At 43.6% G+C, this 22,658-nt stretch overlaps 1 protein-coding gene across 4 annotated transcripts in view; it reads left to right on the forward strand.

Moving 5' to 3' along the window:
- The first annotated feature begins 15,664 nt into the window (after nt 1-15,664).
- The window catches only part of NOL11 (nucleolar protein 11), a 26,073-nt gene continuing 19,079 nt past the window's right edge, over nt 15,665-22,658 (forward strand). For 3 of the 4 annotated variants that reach the window (XR_002518182.2, XM_003919448.5, XM_021929337.2), the window contains exons 1-6: nt 15,665-15,936; nt 17,511-17,624; nt 17,743-17,799; nt 19,192-19,340; nt 20,391-20,448; nt 21,864-22,008. Coding sequence is in view for 3 of the 4 variants with exons in the window: in XM_003919448.5 (XP_003919497.2) it covers nt 15,796-15,936; nt 17,511-17,624; nt 17,743-17,799; nt 19,192-19,340; nt 20,391-20,448; nt 21,864-22,008 (664 nt within the window). In the remaining variant the exon portion in view is untranslated. The remainder of the gene's footprint in view (nt 15,937-17,510; nt 17,625-17,742; nt 17,800-19,191; nt 19,341-20,390; nt 20,449-21,863; nt 22,009-22,658) is intronic. The other variant, XM_021929338.2, reaches the window with a different exon arrangement.

Genomic DNA, 22,658 nt, shown 5'->3' on the forward strand with positions numbered 1-22,658 from the left:
CAAAAGCCTAACTTGAGCATAAGGAACTGCATTTAATTGAATAAACAAACATCAGTTCTAAGTCATTTTGTTTTCACACTTTCAGGGATAACAAACATTGAATGCATCTTTTTACTTGAGGTTTTCCTGAAAACCACCATATAAGCGCCAACAAGTTTTTTGTTGGTTTCTTTCTTTCTTTATTTCTTTTTTTTTGAACCAAGAAGGAATCAGTTTTTAAAAAGAAAAGAAAAGAAAAAAAAACTCCAGCTCTCTTACTGTTATTTTAGAATTAGTCATTCCCAGATTCTAGCAGAACCTTGGTAAGGACAAAGCAGAGTCCTTCCTAAGTCTTTGATTTAACTTCTTGGGAAGCAACACGATGATAGATCGCACATGTGCTCCAAAAAAGGGAAGAAACAGTTGGTACATAGCACTCTTTTCAGCCACGCGCAAGCCATTCCGGAGAAATAGAGAATTTTCCACCACGAGCATACCATGCTCATTTCTCATACATAGCAAGGAAGGACAAGGTATAAAATTTACGCTCAGGTTAGTTTGGAATCTGACTGCAGTGTTTACTTTTTTTTTTTTTTTTTTTTTTGAGACGGAGTCTCGTTCTGTATCCCTGGCTAGAGTGCAGTGACATGATCTCAGCACATTGCAACCTCCATCTCCCGAGTTCAAGTGATTCTCCTGCCTCAGCCTCTACGTAGCTGGGATTATAGGCACGCGCCACCATGCCCAGCTACTTTTTGTATTTTTCACTTTTATTAGAGACAGGGTTTCACCATGTTGGCCAGGCTGGTCTCGAACTCCTGACCTCAAGTGATCCACCTACCTCAGCCCCCCAAAATGCTAGGATTACAGGCATGAGCCACCTCACCCGGCCCAGTGTTTACTGTTTTATTGTCAGTGTTGGGTGTTTATTTTAATTATTTTGAAATAACTATAGATTCACACCCTTCACCCAGCCTCTCTACAAAAAGTACAAAAATATTGGCTAGCTGTGGTAGTGCATGCCTGTAGTCACAGCTACCTGGGAGGCTGAGGTGGGAGGATCACTTGAGCCTGGGAGGCAGAGGTTGCAGTGAGCTGAGATCACACCACTGCACTCTAACCTGGGCAACAGAGCAAGACCCTATCTCAAAAAAAATTTTTTTTCACCACATTTACATGCACTCATTTGTGTGTGTGTGGGGGGGGGGGGGTGGGTGTGTGTGTGTATGCATGTGTAGGCATAGAGTTCTATGCAATTTCCTCATCAACATAGCCTCATGCAGCTATCACTATAATTAAGATACAGAACTGTTCCATCACTACAGGACTCTCTTCTGCTGCCATCCCCTTACCCCAATCTCCCAAAATCTTTACTTTCAAAAATGAAAAAATGTTCACAGAGGCAGACAGCCACCTCAACTTTTTTCTGCTACTGTCTAACATATTCATCACAACTCTCAAACATTTTTGGGGGCATTTCAATTTAATTTTAAAATTAAATTTCAATTAAATATTTTTATTGTCATAAAATATACATAAAATGTATGTATATTTAAGTATATACAATTTGTGTATATATGTATATTATAAGTCTCTCGTGAGACTTATTCACTATCACATTAGCTTTTTTTTTTTTTTTTTGAGACAGATTCTCCCTCTGTCGCCCAGGCTGGAGTGTAATGGCACGATCTTGATTCACTGCAACATCTGCCTCCAGGGTTCAAGCAATTCTCCCACCTCAGTCTCCCAAGTAGCTGGGATTACAGGCACGCACCACCACACTCGGTTAATTTTTGTATTTTGGTAGAGACGGGGTTTCACCATGTTGGCCAGGCTGGTCTTGAACTCCTGACCTCAGGTGATCCACCCGCCTCGGCCTCCCAAAGTGCTGGGATTACAGGTGTGAGCCACCTCACCCGGCCCAGTGTTTACTGTTTTATTGTCAGTGTTGGGTATTTATTTTAATTATTTTGAAATAATTATAGATTCACAGGAAGTTACAAAGAAGTATACAGGATGGCCTGTACACCCTTCACCCAGCCTCCCCTGATGATAACATCTTGTATAACTAGTAGTACACCAGCCGGGCCTGGTGGCTCATGCCCGTAATCCCAGCACTTTGGGAGGCCAAGGCGGACGGATCACTTGAGGTCAGGAGTTCAAGACCAGTCTGGCCAACATGGTGAAACCCTGCCTTTACCAAAAACACAAAAAAACTAGCCAGGCATGGTGGCAGGTGCCTGTGATCCCAGTTATTCGGGAGGCTGAGGCAGGAGAATCGCTTGAATCTGGGAGGTGGAGGTTGCAGTGAGCTGAGATTCTGCCATTGCACTCCAGCCTGGGCAACAGAGCAAGACTCCATCTCAAAAAAAAAAAAAATTCAACATGAGATTTGGAAGGAACAAACAAACCAAACTATAGGAGTGCTGCACTAGTAAACAGAAAGTTCTCTAATTATTAGAAAACAGATATTTCCTTGTTTTTATTTTTTTTCTTTTGAGACAGGGTCTGGCTCTGTCACCCAGGCTGGAGTGCAGTGGCACAAACATGGCTCACTGCAACCTCAACCTCCCGGGCTCAAGCTATTCTCCCACCTCAGCCTCCTGAAGAGCTGGGACCACAAGCATGGGCCACCACAGCTGGCTAATTTTTTAAATTTTTGTAGACACCATATTGCCTAGGCTGGTCTCAAATTCCTAGGCTCAAGTGATCCTCCCACCTTGACCTCCCAAAGTGCTGATATTATAGGCATGAGCCACCACACCCAACGAGACCTTTTCTAGTTATTAGACAACAGATATTTTTCCAATGTTGTATGATGCTGGACTAGTGACTTCATCCCTCTGAGCCTTTGTTTCTTCAAAGTAGCAACACTACCATTAATAACAGGTGGCACATATTAAATTTGAATGGCAAATATGTAAAAATGAGACTGTCAGTAGGTGATGGAAGCTGCGGCTGAAAAATCATGAGAAAAACAATTCACAGGCAAGTTTCAACAGTAGCTCTAGGCCGAGGGTAGTGGCTCATGCCTGTAATCCCAGCACTTTGGGAAGCCAAGGCAGGAGGATTACTTGAGCTCAGGAGTTTGAGAGCAGCCTGGGCAACATAGTGAGACCTCATCTCTACAAAAAGTTTAAAAATTAGCCGAACATGGTGGCATAGGCCTGTAGTCGCAGCTACTCAGGAGGTTGAGGTGAGAAGATCGCTTGAGCCCAGGAGTTCAAAGCTGCAGTGAGCTATGATCGCACCACTGCACTCTAACCTGGGAGACACAGCAAGACCTTGTCTCTAAAAAATAAATAAACAGAAGCTCTATCAGAAAGAGCAGGTGACCTTTCCTAGTGCTCTCAGTACATGAAGCTCCTTTTGAAAAAAAGAATAGGCCAGGCGCCGTGGTTCACGCCTATAATCCCAGCACTTTGGGAGGCCAAGATGGGCATATCACAAGGTGGAGTTCGAGACCAGCCTGGCCATCATGGTGAAACCCCATCTCTACTAAAAATACAAAAATTAGCCAGGTGTGGTGGCAGGCACCTGTAATCCCAGCTACTTGGGAGGCTGAGTCAGAAGAATTGCTTGAACCTGGGAGGTAGAGGTTGCAGTGAGCCGAGATCATGCCACTGCACTCCAGCATAGGCAACAAAAATAAATAAATAAAATAAATAAATAAATAAATAAAATAAATAAAAAATAAATAAATAAAAAATAGAAAAACAAATGTCCCAAAGCGCATGCAACACGCCCATAGTCTCCAGCACTCTGGGATGTGAAGGCGGATCTGGCCGTGATCAAATCCTATCCGAGGAGTCCTGAGACTAGCCTTGGCCAAAACGGCAAAACCCAGAATCCTACCAAAAAATACAAAAAATTAGGCCGGCGCCGTGGTCAAGCCTGTAATCCCAGTGACTTTGGGGAGGCTAAGATGGGCGGATCACCTATGTCGCGAGACCGGCGACCATCCCATCACGCGAAACCCCGTCCTACCAAGAAACATCGCCAGTGGCTGCTCGCAGTCCCAGTACACGGGAGGCTGAGGCCGGAGAATGGCGTGCGGAACTCCGAGTGCTGAGCTGTGTTGGGGCTGAGATCCGCCACCGCACTCTGTAGCCTGGCTATAGAGTGACCGCCCCAAAATATAAATTAGCGGCGTAGTGGCGACGCTTAATTCAGCTGGCCGAGAGTTCGAGGCCAAGAATTATTTAACCCGGAAGGCAGAGGGCCGCTGAGCTAGATCACGCACTGCACTCCGAGCCCGGCATAATCTCTGTCCTAAAAATAAAACAAAACAAAAACAAGAATAAGGTAAAATATGGTTCTGTTTGAAAAGAACTGCACAAATGAAGTCAGACCTGCAAAACCTGCTTTGTTTTCATGCATGCAAGTTGCAAAAATAATTATGTTTTCCTCCTCTAAAGACAACTAAATGAGGATGCTTAGATCATGAAACACATACACAAAATTGGCTAATTTCAGATCATCTGGTGGGTCAATAGTGTTTTATACTCAGATTCTTTTAAGTAACATGACCTGTTATTGTCAGAATATAAAAATGTCAAACGCTTCTCTTTTTTCTGATATACTAGTTCTAATTTGCATCTAAATGAAAAAGCTTTTTAGCATGACAAAACACCCTTGCCAAGCTGATGGACGACTTTTGAGACAGATTTGGTGAATACACAGAAGTTTAACTAAAAAGGCCAACATTTTGTTAATTGGATTTGCTAAACAATACCTACCACAGCCTCATTGAAACTCTTCGGTAATTCCTTTTACATGAAACTAAACCAAACATACCCCGAATAGCATACTTATGTTTGAAAACAAGCATCTTCAATTCTGGATCCAAATACGAATCAATTATTTTCAGTGTTTTGGGTAGGCTCTTTTTCCCCTCCCCAAGCACCTTTCTTGATGCTTTAAATGAAAAGCAAGGAAAAAATGGTTTAAAAAGTAAAATACCAGGCCTGGCACAGTGGTTCACACCTGTAATCCCAGCACTTGGAGTCTGAGGCAGGAGGATTACTTGAGCTCAGGACTTCTGAGATCAGCCTGGGCGATATAGGGAGACATAGTCTCTACCAAAATAAATAAATAAATAAATAAATTTTTAAAAAATTAGCTGGGCATGGTGGAGCACACCAGTAGTCCCAGCTACTCAGGAGGCTGAGGTGTGAGGATTGTTTGAGCCAGGGAGGTTGAGGCTGCAGTGAGCCGTGACTGGGTCACTGCACTCCAGCCTGGGTGACAGAGTGACACCCTGTGTCAAAAAAAAAAAAAAAAAGAAAGGTAGAATACCTCCAAGTTTCCTTAAGGGACAATCTGAGAGCCTTTCTTCCCAGAGGGAGCCCTGAGAGCCATCAAAGGGACCTCTAAGATTTCACATTGTATTCTTCTCTTCCCTCCCAATTTTAGGCCTGTGTTTTTTTACCTTCCTCTAAATAATAGGTGGTCTCCAACTCACTCATCTGAGTTATTAATGACCCATCCACACAATGGCTCCTTAACCATGATCTCAGCCGCCATAATGCCCGACACTGGGTCTCCAACAATTACCCTCAAACTCACCTCTCCACTCCTGGTTTTTCCGTGGTTTCCTCGCCCCCGCCCCCAACGGGACAGGCGGAGCCACCTCTCCTTATCTAGTTTCCAGCAGATAACGATGTTTTCCTGATAACCCAAGTGGAAACTCTAGAAAGGTCTTCCTGTTGAACCATGGTCATTGGGGTTTCCGATGCAAATGTGAAGGTGGTATTGATCAGCCTTTAGCTGCACTAGGCAGGTTTACTGGCCGAGCTGAGAGCCTAGTTTCCCTGCTCAGCACTGCCACCAAGAAAATACCATCTGAGTTCAAAACAATTAGCCTTCAAACCGCCCTCAGAAACACAGCTCTTTTATGAGTGTATCATTTTGTTTTGTTTTGTTAAGACAGGTTCTCACTCTGTCGCCAATGAGGCTAGAGTGCAGTGGTACCTTCATAGCTCACTGTAACCTTGGACTCCTGGGCTCCAGCGATCCTCCTGCCTCAGCCTCCTGAATATAGGACTATAGGCACACAGCATCTCACCCAGCTAATTTAAATAAAAATTTTTTTTGTAGAGATGGGGTCTGGATAACAAAGCCCAAGCTGCTTTTGAACTCCTGGCTTCAAGCAATCCTCCCACTTTGGCATCTCAAAGTGCTGGGATTATAAGCCTGAGCCACCAGTTTTTGTTGTTGTTTTGTTTTGTTTCGAGACAGAGTCTCGCTCTGTCACCCAGGCTGGAGTGCAGTGGCGCAATCTTGGCTCACTGCAACCTCCGCCTCCAGGGTTCAAGCAATTCTCTTGCGTCAGCCTCCCAAGTAGCTGGGACTACAGGCGCGTGCCACCACACCCGGCTAATTTTTTGTATTTTTAGTAGAGACGGGGTTTCACCATGCTAGCCAGGATGGTCTCAATCTCCTGACCTCGTGTTCCGCCCGCCTCGGCCTCCCAAAGTACTGCGATTACAAGCATGAGTCACAGCGCCCAGCCGAGCCACCAGTTTTTAATAGCAGGTTTTTAATAGCATTGATAGCTACTAATTGGATATACCTCAGGAAAGAAGTCACCTTTTTTTTGGAGACAATAAATTTAATTTTACTGGAATTGAATTAAATTTAATTCCAGAAAAAAAAATTCTTGACAGGAAAACACTACATAAACTACAAAGCTTTATAAATGCATGTAGCCATTCTTTTCATTTCCAAATATTAAAATTTACATTTAAAAAAATCTAGATAAAGCTAACATTTGCCATGAAGACAGCACCACCTCCAAAAGAATTTTAGCAGAGAATTGGAGATGTGTGTGTCAATGGCACCAAATGTCTCACTACTTTGCTACTCCCTTGATTGCTAAGACAAAACTTAAGCAATTTATAAAAATACGTTTATCCAAAAAAAAAAAAAGGTAGTCAACTAGACATTTAGGTGAAGAATAGGACTGATTTACTTGCAGGGCTGGTTGAGAAGGAGGAACTTAGGTGCATCTGTTGTCTTTCATCCACATGCACCCTCATGCTGGCTCCTGCTGGGGACATCGAGGTAAAGGATTCCCACAGCGCTGAACCAGGAGCCGAGCCCAGACCCATTTGAGCTTCTCTTCAGGCAGCAGTTCCGTAAACACACTCACCAGTGCCCATCCCCGTTTGCCACACCTAATAGAGTTTAGGGGTAGAAGGGTTTAAGCAAGGCCGGGCACAATGGCCTGTGCCTGTAATCCCAGCACTTTGGGAGGCCAAGGCAGGTGGGTCGCTTGAGGTCAGGTGTTCGAGACCAGCCCGGCCAACATGGCGAAACCTCGTCTCTACTAAAACTACAAAAAAAAATAGCCAGGCGTGATGGCCAGTACCCATAATCCCAGCTTCTAGGGAGGCTGAGGCAGAGAATCGCTTGAATCCAAGAGGCGGAGGTTGCAGTGAGCTGAGATCGCACCCACTTCACTCCAGCCTGGGTGACAGAGCAAGACTCCATCTCAAAAAAAAAAAAGAAGAAGAAGAGGAAGAGGAAGAGGAAGAGGAAGAAGAGGAAGAGGAAGAGGAAGAGGAAGAAGAAGAAGAAGAAGGAGAAGAAGAAGAAGAAGAAGAAGAAGAAGAAGAAGAAGAAGAAGAAGAAGAAGAAGAGAAGGTGTTTAGACAGCCTCAAACTTCTTCAGCCCCACCCCCAACATATCGGGACAAAATATCAAGTTACTGTCCTCCTAGGCTGATTCGGGGGCTTTACCTTCACCTTGCATTCCCTCTGTGTCCTCCCTGTGAATTGGCTGTCAGGGCCAATTTCTGCTTTAATCCTCATTCCTCATTCTGGTCCTGATAGAACTTATTCTATAATCGGTTATTTTCATCTTTTCCTTTTTTCTTTTCTCCCTTCCCTCTCTTCCTCCCTCCCTCGCTTCCTTCCTTCCACAGTGCCTATCATGTACCAGATACTAGGAGAATGGTACAAAAGTGATCAAAAATAAATTGAGGGCCTGGTGCAGTGGCTCACACCTGTAATCCCAGCACTTTGGAAGGCTGAGGAGGGTAGATCACTTGAGGTCAGTGATCTCAGTGTTCGAGACCAGCCTGACCAATATGGTGAAACCCCACCTCTACTAAAAATACAAAAATTAGCCAGACATGGTGGCGGGCACCTATAATCCTAGCTACTTGGGAGGCTGAGGCAGGAGAATCACTTAAATCCAGGAGGTGGAGGTTGCACTGAGCCGAGATCCTGCCATTGTACTCCAGCCTGGGCAACAAGAGTGAAACTCCGTCTCAAAAAAATAAAAAAATTAAAAATTTAAAAAAAAAAAATCTGACCTCAGAATTTAGTAGAAACGACACATAATAATTATATAGTCACACAAATAAACGTGTAATTGCAACTTGATACAGGGTCAATGAAGGAATGTTACATCATGCTAGGACAGCATATACCACAAGAAAAGAGGGCTGTTCAGCAGAAGCTGTGATCTAAAAGATGAGTGGCAGCTAGATGAAGCAGGAAAGGAAATAGCATGGGCACTGAGGTGGGGGGAGGGGCATAGCCTGTTCCAGGTTCTGAAGAATATGGCTTGAGTCAGAGGACAAGAGATGTCTGAAGAGGGATGAGCCAGGAAAGAATGGTAGGGGCTAGGTTTTACAAAGCCCTTATGGTTTAGCAAATAAAAATACAAGATGCCAGGTCAAATTTAATTTCAGATAAACAATGAATAATTGCATAGGACACACCTAAAAATAAAAAATTACTCATTATCGGCTGAGTGTGGTGGCTCACGCCTGTAATCTCAGCATTTTGGGAGGCCAAGGTGGGTGGATCACTTGAGGTCAGGAGTTCGACACCAGCCTGGCCAATATGGTGAAATCCTGTCTCTACTAAAAATATAAAAATTAGCCAGGCTGTGGTGGCGCATGCCTGTAATCCCAGCTACTTGGGAGGCTGAGGTGAGAGAATTGCTTGAGCCTGGGAGGCAGAGGTTGGAGTGAGCCAAGATTGCACCACTGTACTCCAGCCTGGGTGACAGAGCGAGACTCTGTCTCAAAACAAATAAATAAATAAAATTTATTATCTGAAATTCAGATTAACTGGGATCCTGTGGTGAATAACTGCATGGGACATACCTAAAAATAAAAAATGATTCATTATCTGAAATTCAGACTAACTGGGCATCCCGTATTCTACTTGGCAACCCTATTTGCAGGTCAAGGTAAGGATTTGATTTTGCTCATATCCTGAGAATGAGGTATTAAAGGGTTTTAAGCAGGGAGTAGAATAATCGGATTTGAATTTTAATAGATCATAATGGCTACAGATTGGAAGAAGGCAACAAAGAAGCAGGGAGACCAGAGAGCAATTATTGTGGTCCAAGAAAGAGACGGGACTGGGAATGGGTGGGGGTGGGCAGTGGAGGAGAGAGGTAGACAGGTTGAGCTATGTTTAGAAGATAAAATCCACAGTACTTGGCGACCTACTCCAGTCCCACTGCTTTAGATTCCTATCATGTGCCAATGATACCTCAATCTATATCACCCGCCTGGGCTCTGCCAGGAACTCCAGCATCATATGGGATAGAGCTTATTTGGCATCTCACTTAACAACAGCCAAAATAGAAATTTGGGTATGGCTTTTCCAAACAACCCTTTGCATATCTCCCACTCCCCATTTCAGTAAGGAACACCCCAATCCACCTGGTCACTAAAGGTAAATGCGCAGAACATGCCTTTGATTCCTCCCTCCCTCTCACCATCACACTCAACCCATCTGCCACCCTGTCGACTCTCCCTCCAAATGACATCCCGAATTGATCTACTTTTCCCTATCTCCGCTATCACCACCTACCACAAGCCACCATCTCTTGTATCCTCAAAATTGGTATTTCTACTTCTGCTTTTTATCCCCTATGAGCTATTCTCTGCCTGAGAGCCAGGGTGATCTTTTCAAAACAGAAATAAGACCTTTTTTTTTTTTTTTTTTTAAGGCCAGGCGCACTGGCTCACGCCTGTAATCCCAGCACTTTGGGAGGTTGAGGCGGGGAGATCATGAGGTCAGGAGATCAAGACCATCCTGGCCAACATGGTGAAACCCCATCTCTACTAAAAATACAAAAATTAGCCGGGCATGGTGGCCCGTGCCTGTAATGCCAGGTCCTCGGGAGGCTGAGGGAGGAGAATTGCTTGAACCCGGGAAGCGGAGGTTGCAGTGAGCCGAGATCACGCCACTGCACTCCAGCCTGGGTGACAGAGCCAGACTCCATCTCAAAAAAAAACAAAAACAGAAAATAACAATTGTTCATGAGGATTTGCAGAAATTGGAACCCTTGTGTACTTCTGACGGAGATGCAAAATTGTGCAGCTGCTGTGCAAAACAGCATGGTGGTTCCTCAAAAAATTAAAAACGGAATTACTATGTGATCCAGCTATTCTACTTCTTGTTATATAGCAAAAAGAATTGAAAGCACATCTCAAAGGGATATTTGTATACCTACGTTCATAGCAGCATCATTCACAATAGCCAAGAGGAAGCAACCCGACTGTCCCTGGATGGAAGAATGGAGGAGCAAAATGCGGTATATCCATACAATGGAATATCAGTCAGTCTTTAAAAGGAAGGAAATTCTGACACATGCTATGACAGGATGAACCTTGAAGATGTTGTGCTAAGTGAAATAAGGCAGACACAAAAGGGCAAATATTTTATGATTCCATTTATCTGAGCTATGGTACTTAAAGAGTCAAATTCAGAGAGACAGAAAGTAGAATAGTGGTTACCAGGGGCTGCAGAAGGGGGAATGGAGAGTTATTGTTTAATGGGTTCAGTTCGGGAAGATGAAAATGTTCTGGAGATGAATGGGGGTTGTGGTTGCAACACAGTGTGAATGTACTTCATGCCACAGAACTGTACACTTAAAAATGGTTAAAAGGCCGGACCTGGTGGCTCATGCCTGTAATCTCAGCACTTTGAGAGGCCCAGGTGGGTGGATCACTTGAGGTCAGGGGTTCGAGACCATCCTGGCCAATATGGCGAAACCTCGTCTCTAGTAAAAATACAAAAATTAGCTGGGTGGTGGCGGGTGCCTGTAATCCCAGCTACTCAGGAGTCTGAGGCACAAGAATCGCTTGAACCTGGGAGAAGGAGGTTGCAGTGAGCTGAGATACTGCCACTGCACTGTAGCCTGGGCGATAGAGTGAGACTCAGTCTCAAAAAAAAAAAAAAAAACGGTTAACAGCCTAGTGCTGTGGCTCACATTCGTAATCCCAGCTACTGGGAAGGCCAAGGCAGGAGGATCACTTGAGCCCAGGAGTTCAAGACCAGCTGGGACAACATAGCAAGACCCTGTCTCTTAAAAAAAAAAACAACAGGCCGAGTCTTTGGGAGGTCGAGGCAGGCAGATCACGAGGTCAGGAGATGGAGACCATCCTAGCCAACATGGTGAAACCTGTGTCTTTACTAAAAATACAAAAAACAAAACAAAACAAAACAAAAGTTGCTAAAAAGGTTAAAAGGGCAATTTTACGTTATGTATATTTTAGCACAATAAAAAAATTTAAAATACACTCACTGGGTTTTGGCACCACTGGGAGGGCGCTAACACTAGGTTGAAATGTATGCCCCAAAGGATGACAAAATATCTTAGATTCATCCTCTCTCTCTCTGATTTTTGCTGGGCAGAAAACTTCTTCAGGGGCATATGCCTAAATTCTGATAATATTGTTCAATTATTTGCTATGGTCTGAACATTTAGTGCAAAGGTTTTTTGAGTTTCTGAAATTGAAAAGCATATCTTAGAGTATCTCAGATCTTATTTAAGAATCACCACAACTTTCAAATCATATAGAGATTTGGTGGCGTACAAATATCTACCATCTACTTTCTTTGCAGAATGGTCCTTCTACAAATATTCCTTTGATGAAGCACTGACTGTACCCCATTCATGCAATGTACACGTCACCAGCTGTCAACCTTCCATGACAAATTTCTAATGGGTAACATCCTCCCTTTTGAATATGAGCAGGCTTCCCTTCCTACCCATTATATATTTAGACTCATTCATTGTATATTTATCATCTGATTCTATTCTAGGAATTGAATGTGAGAGGCGATATCTTCCCCCAGTCTTCACAGCTAGGCAGCCAAGCAGCATAAACATGACAAACAATCCAGAGAGAACATCCACAGCACACAGTAAAATGTACAGGATCACAGTTGCCTTTGAAGACCAGCCTTAAACGTCTCTAACCAGGGAGGGATTGCCAGACCCTCTTCTTGCTCACTGACCTTGACGGATGCGTGTCGGAAATGGAACGCCTCCTGACCCATTCCTAGCTTAGGCTTGGTTGCAGAAGACTTCTAGTTCCCTTATTATAGCTTTCCAGAAAGGACTGCAATCTCCTTTAATAGTTCACCAAACTTAGACTCAAATTTACAGACGAATATGCAAGCGCAGTTCCAGCTCTGTCAACCAGGAAGTTTTACTTTCCCTTAATGGATCAAGTCCACATTCTATTTATTACCCTAGCTTGCAGCGTTAAGTGTGACTTATTCAACAAACATGTATTAAGCTCTTTGTATGGATCACGGACAATTGCTGGTGTCATGAATACGAAAATGTGAAGTGGCTCACACCTGTAATCCCAGCACTTTGGGAGGCTGAGGCGGGTGGATCACCCGAGGTCAGAAATTCAAGACCAACCTGGCCAACATGGTGAAACCTCATCTCTACTAAAAATACAAAAATTAGCCAGGTGTGGTGGTGGGTGCCTGTAATCCCAGCTACTCGGGAGGCTGAGACAGGAGAATTGCTTGAACCCGGGAGGTGGAGGTTGCAGGTTGCAGAAAACCAAGATTGTGCCATTGCACTCCAGCTTGGGTGACAAGAGTGAATCTCTGTCTCAAAAAAGAAAAAAAAGGCGAGGTGCAGTGGCTCACGCCTGTAATTTCAGCACTTTGGGAGGCCAAGGTGGGCAGATCATGAGGTTAGGAGATTGAGACCATCCTGGCCAACATGGTGAAACTCCATCTCTACTAAAACAGAAAAAATTAGCCAGGCGTGGTGGCGCCTGTAGTCCCAGCTACTCAGGAGGCTGAGGCAGGAGAATCGCTTGAACCTGGGAGGCAGAGGTTGCAGTGAGCCAAGATTGCACCACTGCACTCTAGCCTGGCAACAGAGCAAGACTTTGTCTCAAAAAAAAAAAAAAAAAAAAAAAAGAAAGAAAGAAAAAAAAAGTTAAGTCAGCCAGGCACAGTGGATCACACCTGTAATCCCAGCACTTTGGGAGGCTGAGGCAGGCAGATTCCTCGAGCTCAGGAGTTCCAGACCAGCCTCGGCAACATAGCGAGACCCCATCTCAATTTTATAAATAAAAATAATTTTTTAAAAAATGAGAAGTCATTCATCAACCAGCAGTACATTTTTGCTGAGTGCCTACTAAGTGCTAGGAAATGGGGATGCAAGGGTGAATATGACAGACAGGAACCCCTTAACCGAAAGAAGCTTATGACATAGTTGGGGAGACTCAGTAGGTGAGTAAACAAATTTTTTAAAAATTACAAACTATGATTAAAAAGGAAACAAATAGGTTGCTGAGTTTACAAAATGAAGAACAAGGCTTATTTTAGGCATGGCAGAAAGAAAAGCCTTTGCTACCAATGGTGCCCTAATCACTTCACCTGATAACTACAATAACTGCGACTTCTAGGGCATCTCCCGGTTGGTGCCCCAGGGGCACTTGCTACTGAGAATGCTCTTATCTTAGTTAACTGCATGATTAGCTCCCTCCCCTCCTTCATGTCATTCCTCAAAAGATACCCTTGGGCCAGGCACTGTGGCTCTGTAATCCCAGCACTCCAGGAGGCCAGGGTGGGAGGACCATGTCAGCTCAGGAGTTCAAGGTCAGCCTGGGCAATACGGTGAAACCTCATCTTTTTTTTTTTTTTTTTTTTTTTTTTTGAGACGGAGTCTCGCTCTGTTGCCCAGGCTGGAGTGCAGTGGCCGGATCTCAGCTCACTGCAAGCTCCGCCTCCCAGGTTTACGCCATTCTCCTGCCTCAGCCTCCCGAGTAGCTGGGACTACAGGCGCCCGCCACCTCGCCCGGCTAGTTTTTTTGGTATTTTTTAGTAGAGACGGGGTTTCACCGTGTTAGCCAGGATGGTCTCGATCTCCTGACCTCGTGATCCGCCCGTCTTGGCCTCCCAAAGTGCTGGGATTACAGGCTTGAGCCACCGCGCCCGGCCTGAAACCTCATCTTTACAAAAAAATACAAAAATTAGCTGGGCATGGTGTTGCGTGTCTGTAGTCCCAGCTACTCGGGAGGCTGAGATGGGAGGATAACTTAAGTCCAGGAAGCAGAGATTGCAGTGACTTGAGACTGCGTCACTACACGGCAGCCTGGGTAATAGAGTGAGACCTCGTCTCAAAAAAAAAAAAAGAAAAAAAAAAGACATCCTCTCAAGGAGGCCTGTGGTCATCCTAGTTAAAATTTCACATACACAGACCACTCCTTCCTCCCCCACACAACCACGCTTTATCTCCCATTTCTGAGCTTAATGTTTTTCTTCTTACTACCTATCACAAAAGTAAGTTATGAAGCATAATAATAAACTACATCCTCCTGATCTCTCAACCCAGCCTAAAAATTAAAAGATTATCAGAGTTCAAGATCACCCTGGGCAACAAAGCAAGACTCCATGTCTGCAAAAAATACAAAAATTAGCCGGATGTGATGACGTATGCCTGTAGTCCCAGTTATTCGGGAGGCTGAAGCAGGAGGATTGCTTTATTTAGCCCAAGAGTTAGAGGCTGCAGTGAGCCATAATGCCACTACTTTTGAACAACAAAAGACCTACTAGCTTTATAAAAATTGACTGTATTTGATTCCTTCACAGTAGCTGAATATTCTCCTTCTGCCCATGTTGTCACGTTGGGGCAATGAAAAACAACACACATGGCGATCTGGTGGATGCTCAAATCTAAACCGAGGCACTTTGTCACACTGGGTACATTTGTTTAGTAATTGTCTATTAAATGGTTTCTCCCTAAGAACATCACAATTTATCTTTATTTATTTATTTAACATTATTGATTTAATCTGCCATGCTTATCTTAGAAACATAGATTTCTCTCGGAAATAAAAACCTTGCCAAAAATCGCACAGGGGACCTTCAACTTCACCTTCATCAAACTAGTTTGAATTTCCTGTGAGCTGAGGAAAGACTTTCCCCACTGGGACTCCCCAGAAGGGGAGTCTGAGAACTCAGAAGGCCTGAAAGACTGAAGAGACTGGAGATCTCTACAGGGTTCCCAGAAATTTGGTAGGAATTAAGCATTTCACGTAGGAACAGCACGTTATTGGGCGTTTACCTACAGAGATAAATATTTTTTCTTTGGCAGATCGTTCCACAAGGCCGTGGGAGGAATTCCTGGGGAGTTCCCTTAGAATTAAAAAAACAAAATCTAGTTTATTTATATTCGACCACTCCGCAGACCCATCCCACAGTCTCACAAAACCCCACCTAGAAGTGCACGCAGCCGATTCAGAACCCAGTAAGCAACACTTCCGCGCCTACCCTATCCCTTCCTGGAGTACATCCGGGACTCGGGGAGGCGTGGTCTCTGGAGGCGGAGTCTGGCGCAAGCCGGCCCCGCCCACCTGGCTGAATTCACAGTCACGCTCGCTCCTTCTGCCCGCCAGGGGTCGCAGGCTGCGAGAGCAGGTTCCTGGTTTGGCAAACACTCTCCCTCTCAGACCTGTTCATTCTCGCGAGAGAAAGCGCGAGGCCTGCCGGGAGGGAGCGCGGCCGTACTTAGGTTTACTCAAAATGGCAGCGCTGGAGGAAGAATTCACGTTGTCTTCGGTAGTCCTGAGCGCCGGGCCTGAAGGACTCCTAGGCGTGGAGCAGAGCGACAAAACAGACCACTTTCTAGTGACAGACAGCGGCAGGACAGTCATCCTCTATAAGGTGAAGGCAGTAGGATTGGGAGCGCCCCGACTGCCTTCTCGCCCCTTTCTGAGCGCGGAGCTCGAGCTCGAGTTTCTCACAGCTTCAGAAAGAGATCGTGGAGAAGGCTTAACAGAGAGCCGGCTGGGCCTGTCGGGAACGCTGAGTGAGGTCTAGAATCTGGCTTGCTTGCCTTCCTGTAAAGGCATATTTCCGACTTGCAAAGGCAGACCGTCTGAGTGCACGTGGGTTAGACTCGGAAAAGAAAGAGAACCTGTGCCTTTGCTTCGGAACTGGCGGAGATGGTATTGCTAAGATTCCCTCCTGGGGTCTTTATCGTCTTAGCTGCCCGCGGGAGGATGGAACAGAGATTGTTTGGGCGGGATAGGATGACACTGACAAGAGTGGGAATAGTGGTTTAGCCCTGTGTCTACACTTCACACCCCTGTCTTTGTAGGGAAGGACAGTTTTAGAGGGTGAGGGACTTTCTTGATAGCTCGGTAAGAATCTTGACTCCAAGTGGCTTGTCTGTTGGCATCTCTGGTTCACACTGTGAATCCTGGAGTTGAGTCCCAGGAAAATCTGCAAGTCCTGCCCCCATTTCAGCCTAAAGCCTGATAGAGAACACTTTCTAAGCTTGCTTTTGGTGGTCTCATGGAAAGCAGTTACTTTTATCTGGGCTGCTGAACATAGTTTTCTATGTTTTAAAGAAGTTAGCTCTCTGCTTTGACGTTTCGAGAACAGGTTGCCAACAGCTCCCTGTACTGACTCTGCTGACTCTTGGGTTTTACTTGGGCTGTCAAGTATGTTTGCAGTTTTGCAGTTCCTACATAGGAATACAGCGACTGATTGGAATTGGATAGACATGATCCCAGATGTCTACTTAATTTCCCATGCCCCTGTTTAAAGGCATAACTTCCCATGCCTCTATTCAGAAGCATAATATAATCAATTTTAAATGTACTATTGTTTTTTAACAAAGGGTTGTTTATTTACTTATTTAGCAACGTAGTTATATTTTCATTTTAACTACCCTTTTAAAGTTTTGGCCGGGCGCGGTGGCTCACGCCTGTAATCCCAGAACTTTGCGAGGCCGAGGTGGGTGGGTCACTTGAGGTTCAGGAGTTCGAGACCAGCCAGGCCAACATGGTGAAATGCTGTCTCTACTAAAAATAGGAAAATTAGCTGGACTCGGTGGCGTGTGCTTGTAATTCCAGAGCTTTGGGAGGCCGAGGTGGATGGAGCGCCGTGGCGGGATCTCGGCTCACTGCAACCTCTGCCTCCTGGGTTCAAGCGATTCTCCTGCCTCAGCCTCCCGAATAACTGGGGTTACAGGTGCGCGCCACCACGCCTGGCTAATTTTTGTATTTTTGGTAGAGACAGGATTTCACCATGTTGGTCAGGCTGGTCTCGAACTCTTGACCTTGTGATTCTCCCACCTTGACCTCTCAAAGTGCTGGAATTACAGACGTGAGCCACTGCAACTAGCCAGTAAATTTTTTAAATGCTGTCATTTTAATGGTTTCTTTTATTGATTATAAATTTAATTGCTTTTAATATTTGACTTAATATTGTATTTATCTTAATTTCATTAGGTTTCTGATCAGAAACCCTTGGGGAGCTGGTCAGTGAAACAAGGTCAAGTTATAACATGTCCAGCTGTGTGCAACTTTCAAACTAGAGAGTATATTGTTGTACACGATAATAAGGTGAGTTTTAAAACTTTCATATAATATATACAACATAAATGTTGATTATTAACTATTTGTATTTATTATATGTAAATGGAGAATAGAATCGTTTTTAACTAGTATGTTTTGATTTAAGGTTTTAAGAATATGGAATAATGAAGATGTAAACCTGGATAAAGTGTTTAAAGCTACAGTAAGTCTTTGAATTTTCCAACGTATTTATTTAGCTTATTGGTGAATTAGAATCATTCATAATAAAGTATGTGTTATTTGTTTTAATACTTCTGGGAAAATAAGCATAAGGTCCTAATCAGGTTTTCATTCTAATTATCTTACAGTGTATCTTGGTAACATGTCTCCATGAGTTAAGGAGATGAGGATTTATATAATTCATGAATGAGAAATTTACACTTATTTCCATGAGTTTGGATGTTTGGAGTATGTCTTTTATGAGCGCAAAATGAACTTCCTGTACCTTTTCTTAGAATAGGTAGACCCTGCAAGTTTCATGTAGTGTACATTTTTAAGAGTGGCATATAATACAGTAAAAAATCAAATCAAAACATGGCTAGCTGTGTATGTTCTGCTAATGACCTAGAGTGTGTGCATTTTTTCTTACTTATAAAATGAGTATCTTAAACTAGGTTAATCTTGAAAGTTCTTTCCAGTTCTAAATGTCTAAATATAATTGGCACATTTTAGAAGTGGCTCACAATAGGGCTAATTCAGATATAACGCAGTTGTTGCCTGGATCCTTGAAACTTCTAGCCAGCTAGCTGTGCTGTTCCCTGGCTCCAGTCTTTTCATTTACCTTGAAATTCAAAACACAATCCTGAATTTTAAACAGTGGGGGTTTATTTGTTGTTGTTTTCCTCACACACGGTGTTAACTTCTTTTTCTGGAATTGCGGGCTGTAATTTTAATTGTGGCATCAGTTCTTATCTAACACCAGAATTGCATGTACCTCTGCATGAATGGCTTATTTGTATCTTCCCCATTTTTAAGAAACCCAGGTTTTAGTCTAACCTTTAGTAGTCACAATGGATAAACCAAAAATGAACTTACAGATTAAAGTTGGGACTAGGTAGAGAGGATAAGAGAAAAAGTTAAGACTTCTAAATGTGTTTGTGTTGTAGATTAGATTTTGGAACCATACATAGTTACAAAGCAAAACTAAATAAAAATGAAAACAAAGCAGTCACTTAAAAAGAAGCCTCCGCGGCCGGGCGCCTGTAATCCCAGCACTTTGGGAGCCCGAGACGGGCGGATCACGAGGTCAGGAGATTGAGACCATCCTGGCTAACACGGTGAAACCCCGTCTCTACTAAAAATACAAAAAAATTACCCGGGCGTGGTGGCGGGTGCCTGTAGTCCCAGGTACTTAGGAGGTTGAGGGAGGAGAATGGCGTGAACCCGGGAGGCGGAGCTTGCAGTAAGCCGAGATCGCCCCACTGCACTCCAGCCTGGGCGACAGAGCGAGACTCCGTCTCAAAAAAAAAAAAAGCCTTCTCTAAATATCATTCTCTTATTATATTAGGTATACACTGTTTTAGAATAAAAATTAAAATTTTGTATGTTCTTCCAGTTGTCAGCTGAAGTATATAGGATACTTTCAGTGCAAGGGACAGAACCCTTGGTGCTCTTCAAGGAAGGTGCTGTTCGTGGTTTAGAGGCCTTGCTTGCAGACCCCCAGCAGAAAATTGAAACTGTTATCTCTGATGAAGAAGTGATTAAGTAAGTACCAGTACTTGTAAGTAAATTTATCAAAATAAAAATGCACTGAACATTTTTTTGCCTTGTTCAAAAGTATTGGTTATAAATATAATGAAAGTAACCTAATTAAAAGTCACGTATAAAACACTGACTAAAATAACATCCCAAAAAACCTCTGGGCATGATGATTGAAGAAACCATAGAGTCATATGAGGTCTTGACAGAAACGGATACTCAGTTATCTGAGGATGAAATGGGTTATCCCAAAAGACCAAAATCTTTTTGTTTCTGTCATATTGCCCTGACTACCAAGCTCCCATCCTTGTCACCTGGCTAAAAGTGTATCGTATTAGTGAAATGATGGTGTGTGTTAAGACCTCTGCATTCCCAGATTCTGAAATAAAACTGGAAAAATGACTCATCAAGGGATAGAAGGACACTTCATGATTTCACGTCTTTCTGATCCTCTTTATTTCATCACATTTCCTGTTCATTGACTTGTTTTCTCCAGGTCTACCTGGTAGAAACTCATTTTCTAAAAGTCAGAGTTCAGACTGGTACTTACAACGTGGACAGTAACCAGTTATGGATTAGACTGACCTGATGAATACCTCTAAGGTGTGAGCAACTGTTTTGAGGGAAATCTTTGGAGGTTTTGAGCTCTAGTTGCCGCTTTGCCACAAACTGTGCAGCCAATAACTATGCCTCAGCTTCCTCTGTATTGAGATCTTAATGTTTTCCTCAGAACATGAGTCCCAAAAGTAACTCTGAAAAAAATGAGGTAGGGGAGTCAATTTAGTTTTGGGAAGCACTGCATCTCCCCTCTTGGAACTTTAAAATTCACATTATCATCTGGGGAGTTCAACGACCTGCATTTAATCCAGAGCTGCATTTGACAAACACGTATTCCTTGTGGTATGTGTTTCAAAACGCCAAATTAAGTGTTCTCTGATGTCTCTCTGGTTCTAAAAAATATTTAATGAAAACATTGATTAAATTTTGATTGATATGTGTCTCCCAGCTGGTGATTTTTGCATTATATAATTTTTCTTTTTTTTTTTTTTTTTGTAGATGGACAAAATTTTTCATAGTATTCAGGCATCCTGTTTTAATTTTTATTACTGAAAAAGTAAGTGATATCTTCAATTCCTGGCCCATTTTGTGAAATTCCTTTTTAAAAAAAATTTTTTTTTAGAGATAGGGTCTTGCCCTGTCACCCAGGCTTGAGAGCAGTGGTACCATGATGGTTCACTGCAGCCTCAACCTCCTGGCTCAAGCAATCCTCCCATCTCAGCCTGCCGAGTTGCCGAGTAGCTGGGACCACAGGCATGCACTACCATCCCGGCTTATGTTTTATTTTTTGTAGAGACAGGGTCTCACTGTGTTGCCCAGGCTGGTCTCAAACTCCTTGGGCTCAAGGGATCCTCCTGCCTTGGCCTTTCAAAGTCCTGGGATTACAGGTGTGAGCCATTGAGCCCAGCTGTGAAATTTCAAAACCTTTATTTATTTATTTATTTATTTTTTGAGACAGAGTTTCACTCCTGTTGCTCTTGTTGCCCAGCCTGGAGTGCAATGGCGCAATCTCGGCTCACCACAACCTCCTCCTCCCGGGTTCAAGTGATTCTCCTGCCTCAGCCTCCCTAGTAGCTGGGATTACAGGCATGCAGCACCACGCCGGACTAATTTTGTATTTTTTGTAGAAATGGGGTTTCTCCATGTTGGTCAGGCTGGTCTTGAACTCCCGTCCTCAGGCGATCCGCCCACCTCAACCTCCCAGAGTGCTAGAATTACAGGCGTGAGCCACTATGCCCGGTGCAAAACCATTATTTTTTGAATTAAAATGGGACTCCTTATTCTCTCAGAATATCTCTAATTTTTTTTTATTTTTTATTTTGTTTTGAGACGGAATCTTGTTCTGTCACCCAGGCTGGAGTGCAGTGGCACGATCTCAGCTCACTGCAACCTCCGCCTCCCAGGTTCAAGTGATTCTCCTGCCTCAGCTTCCCGAGTAGCTGGGACTACAGGCGCCCGCCACCACGCCTGGCTAATTTTTGTATTTGGTAGAGACAGGGTTTTACCATATTGGTCAAGCTGGTCTCGAGCTCCTGACCTTGTGATCTACCTACCTCGGCCTCCCAAAGTGCTGAGATTAGAGGCATGAACCACCACATCCAGCCTGTAACTTTTTTATAACCTTTTAAATTTAAGGCTGGGTATAGTGACCTCATCTCTATTAAAAAAAAAAAAAAATACTGGAACATGACAACGCACACCTGTATTCCCAGATATTCGGGAGGCCAAGGTGGGAGGATTGCTTGAGCCTGGGAAGTGGAGGTTGCAATGAGCCGAGATCACACCACGGTAGTCCAGCCTGGGCCACAGAGCAAGACCCTGTCTCAAAACAAACAAATAAATTTAATTGGATAAGATGTTTTTAAGTACTCATTGATGTAATTAGAATGGGGTGACAACTTCTGGTTTTGACATATGTTAAAATACTTGGTTGAAATGGGAATATTTATAAAATAACCTTTTTTTTTGCAGCATGGAAATTACTTTGCTTACGTGCAAATGTTTAACTCACGTATCTTAACCAAATATACACTCTTACTTGGACAAGATGAAAACTCTGTTATAGAGAGTTTTACTGCATCTGTAGATCGGAAATTCATCTCTTTGATGTCATTAAGTAAGTTTTCTTTCTTTGAACTTTCAGAGATTATAAATAGAGGAATGTTATCGGATAATGTCTGTTTTTGAATCTTAGACTTTGTGAAGCATTCAGTTGCAGCCATTTCTGTGCTTCCTTACAGCATTCATGCCTTCACTTTTTCTTTTCTTTTTTTTTTTTTTGAGATGGAGTCTCGCTGTGTCGCCCAGGCTGGAGTGTAGTGGCACAACCTCTGCTCACTGCAGCCTCTGCCTTCCGGACTCAAACAATTCTCCTGCCTCAGCCTCCTGAGTAGCTGGGATTACAGGCGCCCACCACCACATCCAGCTAATTTTTGTATTTTTAGTAGAGACAGGGTTTCACCATGTTGGCCAGGCTGGTCTCAAACTCTTGACCTCAGGTAATCTGCCTGCCTTGGCCTCCCAAAGTGCTGAGATTACAGGCGTGAGCCACCTTGTCCGGCCCATGCATTTGCCTTTTGTACTTTGCATGTCTGGCCATGCATTAAATCAGCGATCCTGTGTTTTGAGGGCCTATTGAAGTACTTTAGGTATACCATCCTTTTCTTTTTTTTTTTTTTTTTTTTTTTTTTTTTATGAGACGGAGTCTTGCTGTGTCTCCCAGGCTGGAGTGCAGTGGCGTGATCTCGGCTCACTGCAAGCTCCGCC

This window comes from Papio anubis, chromosome 17 (assembly GCF_008728515.1).
Source record: "Papio anubis isolate 15944 chromosome 17, Panubis1.0, whole genome shotgun sequence".
Classification (NCBI taxonomy): Eukaryota; Metazoa; Chordata; class Mammalia; order Primates; family Cercopithecidae; genus Papio; species Papio anubis.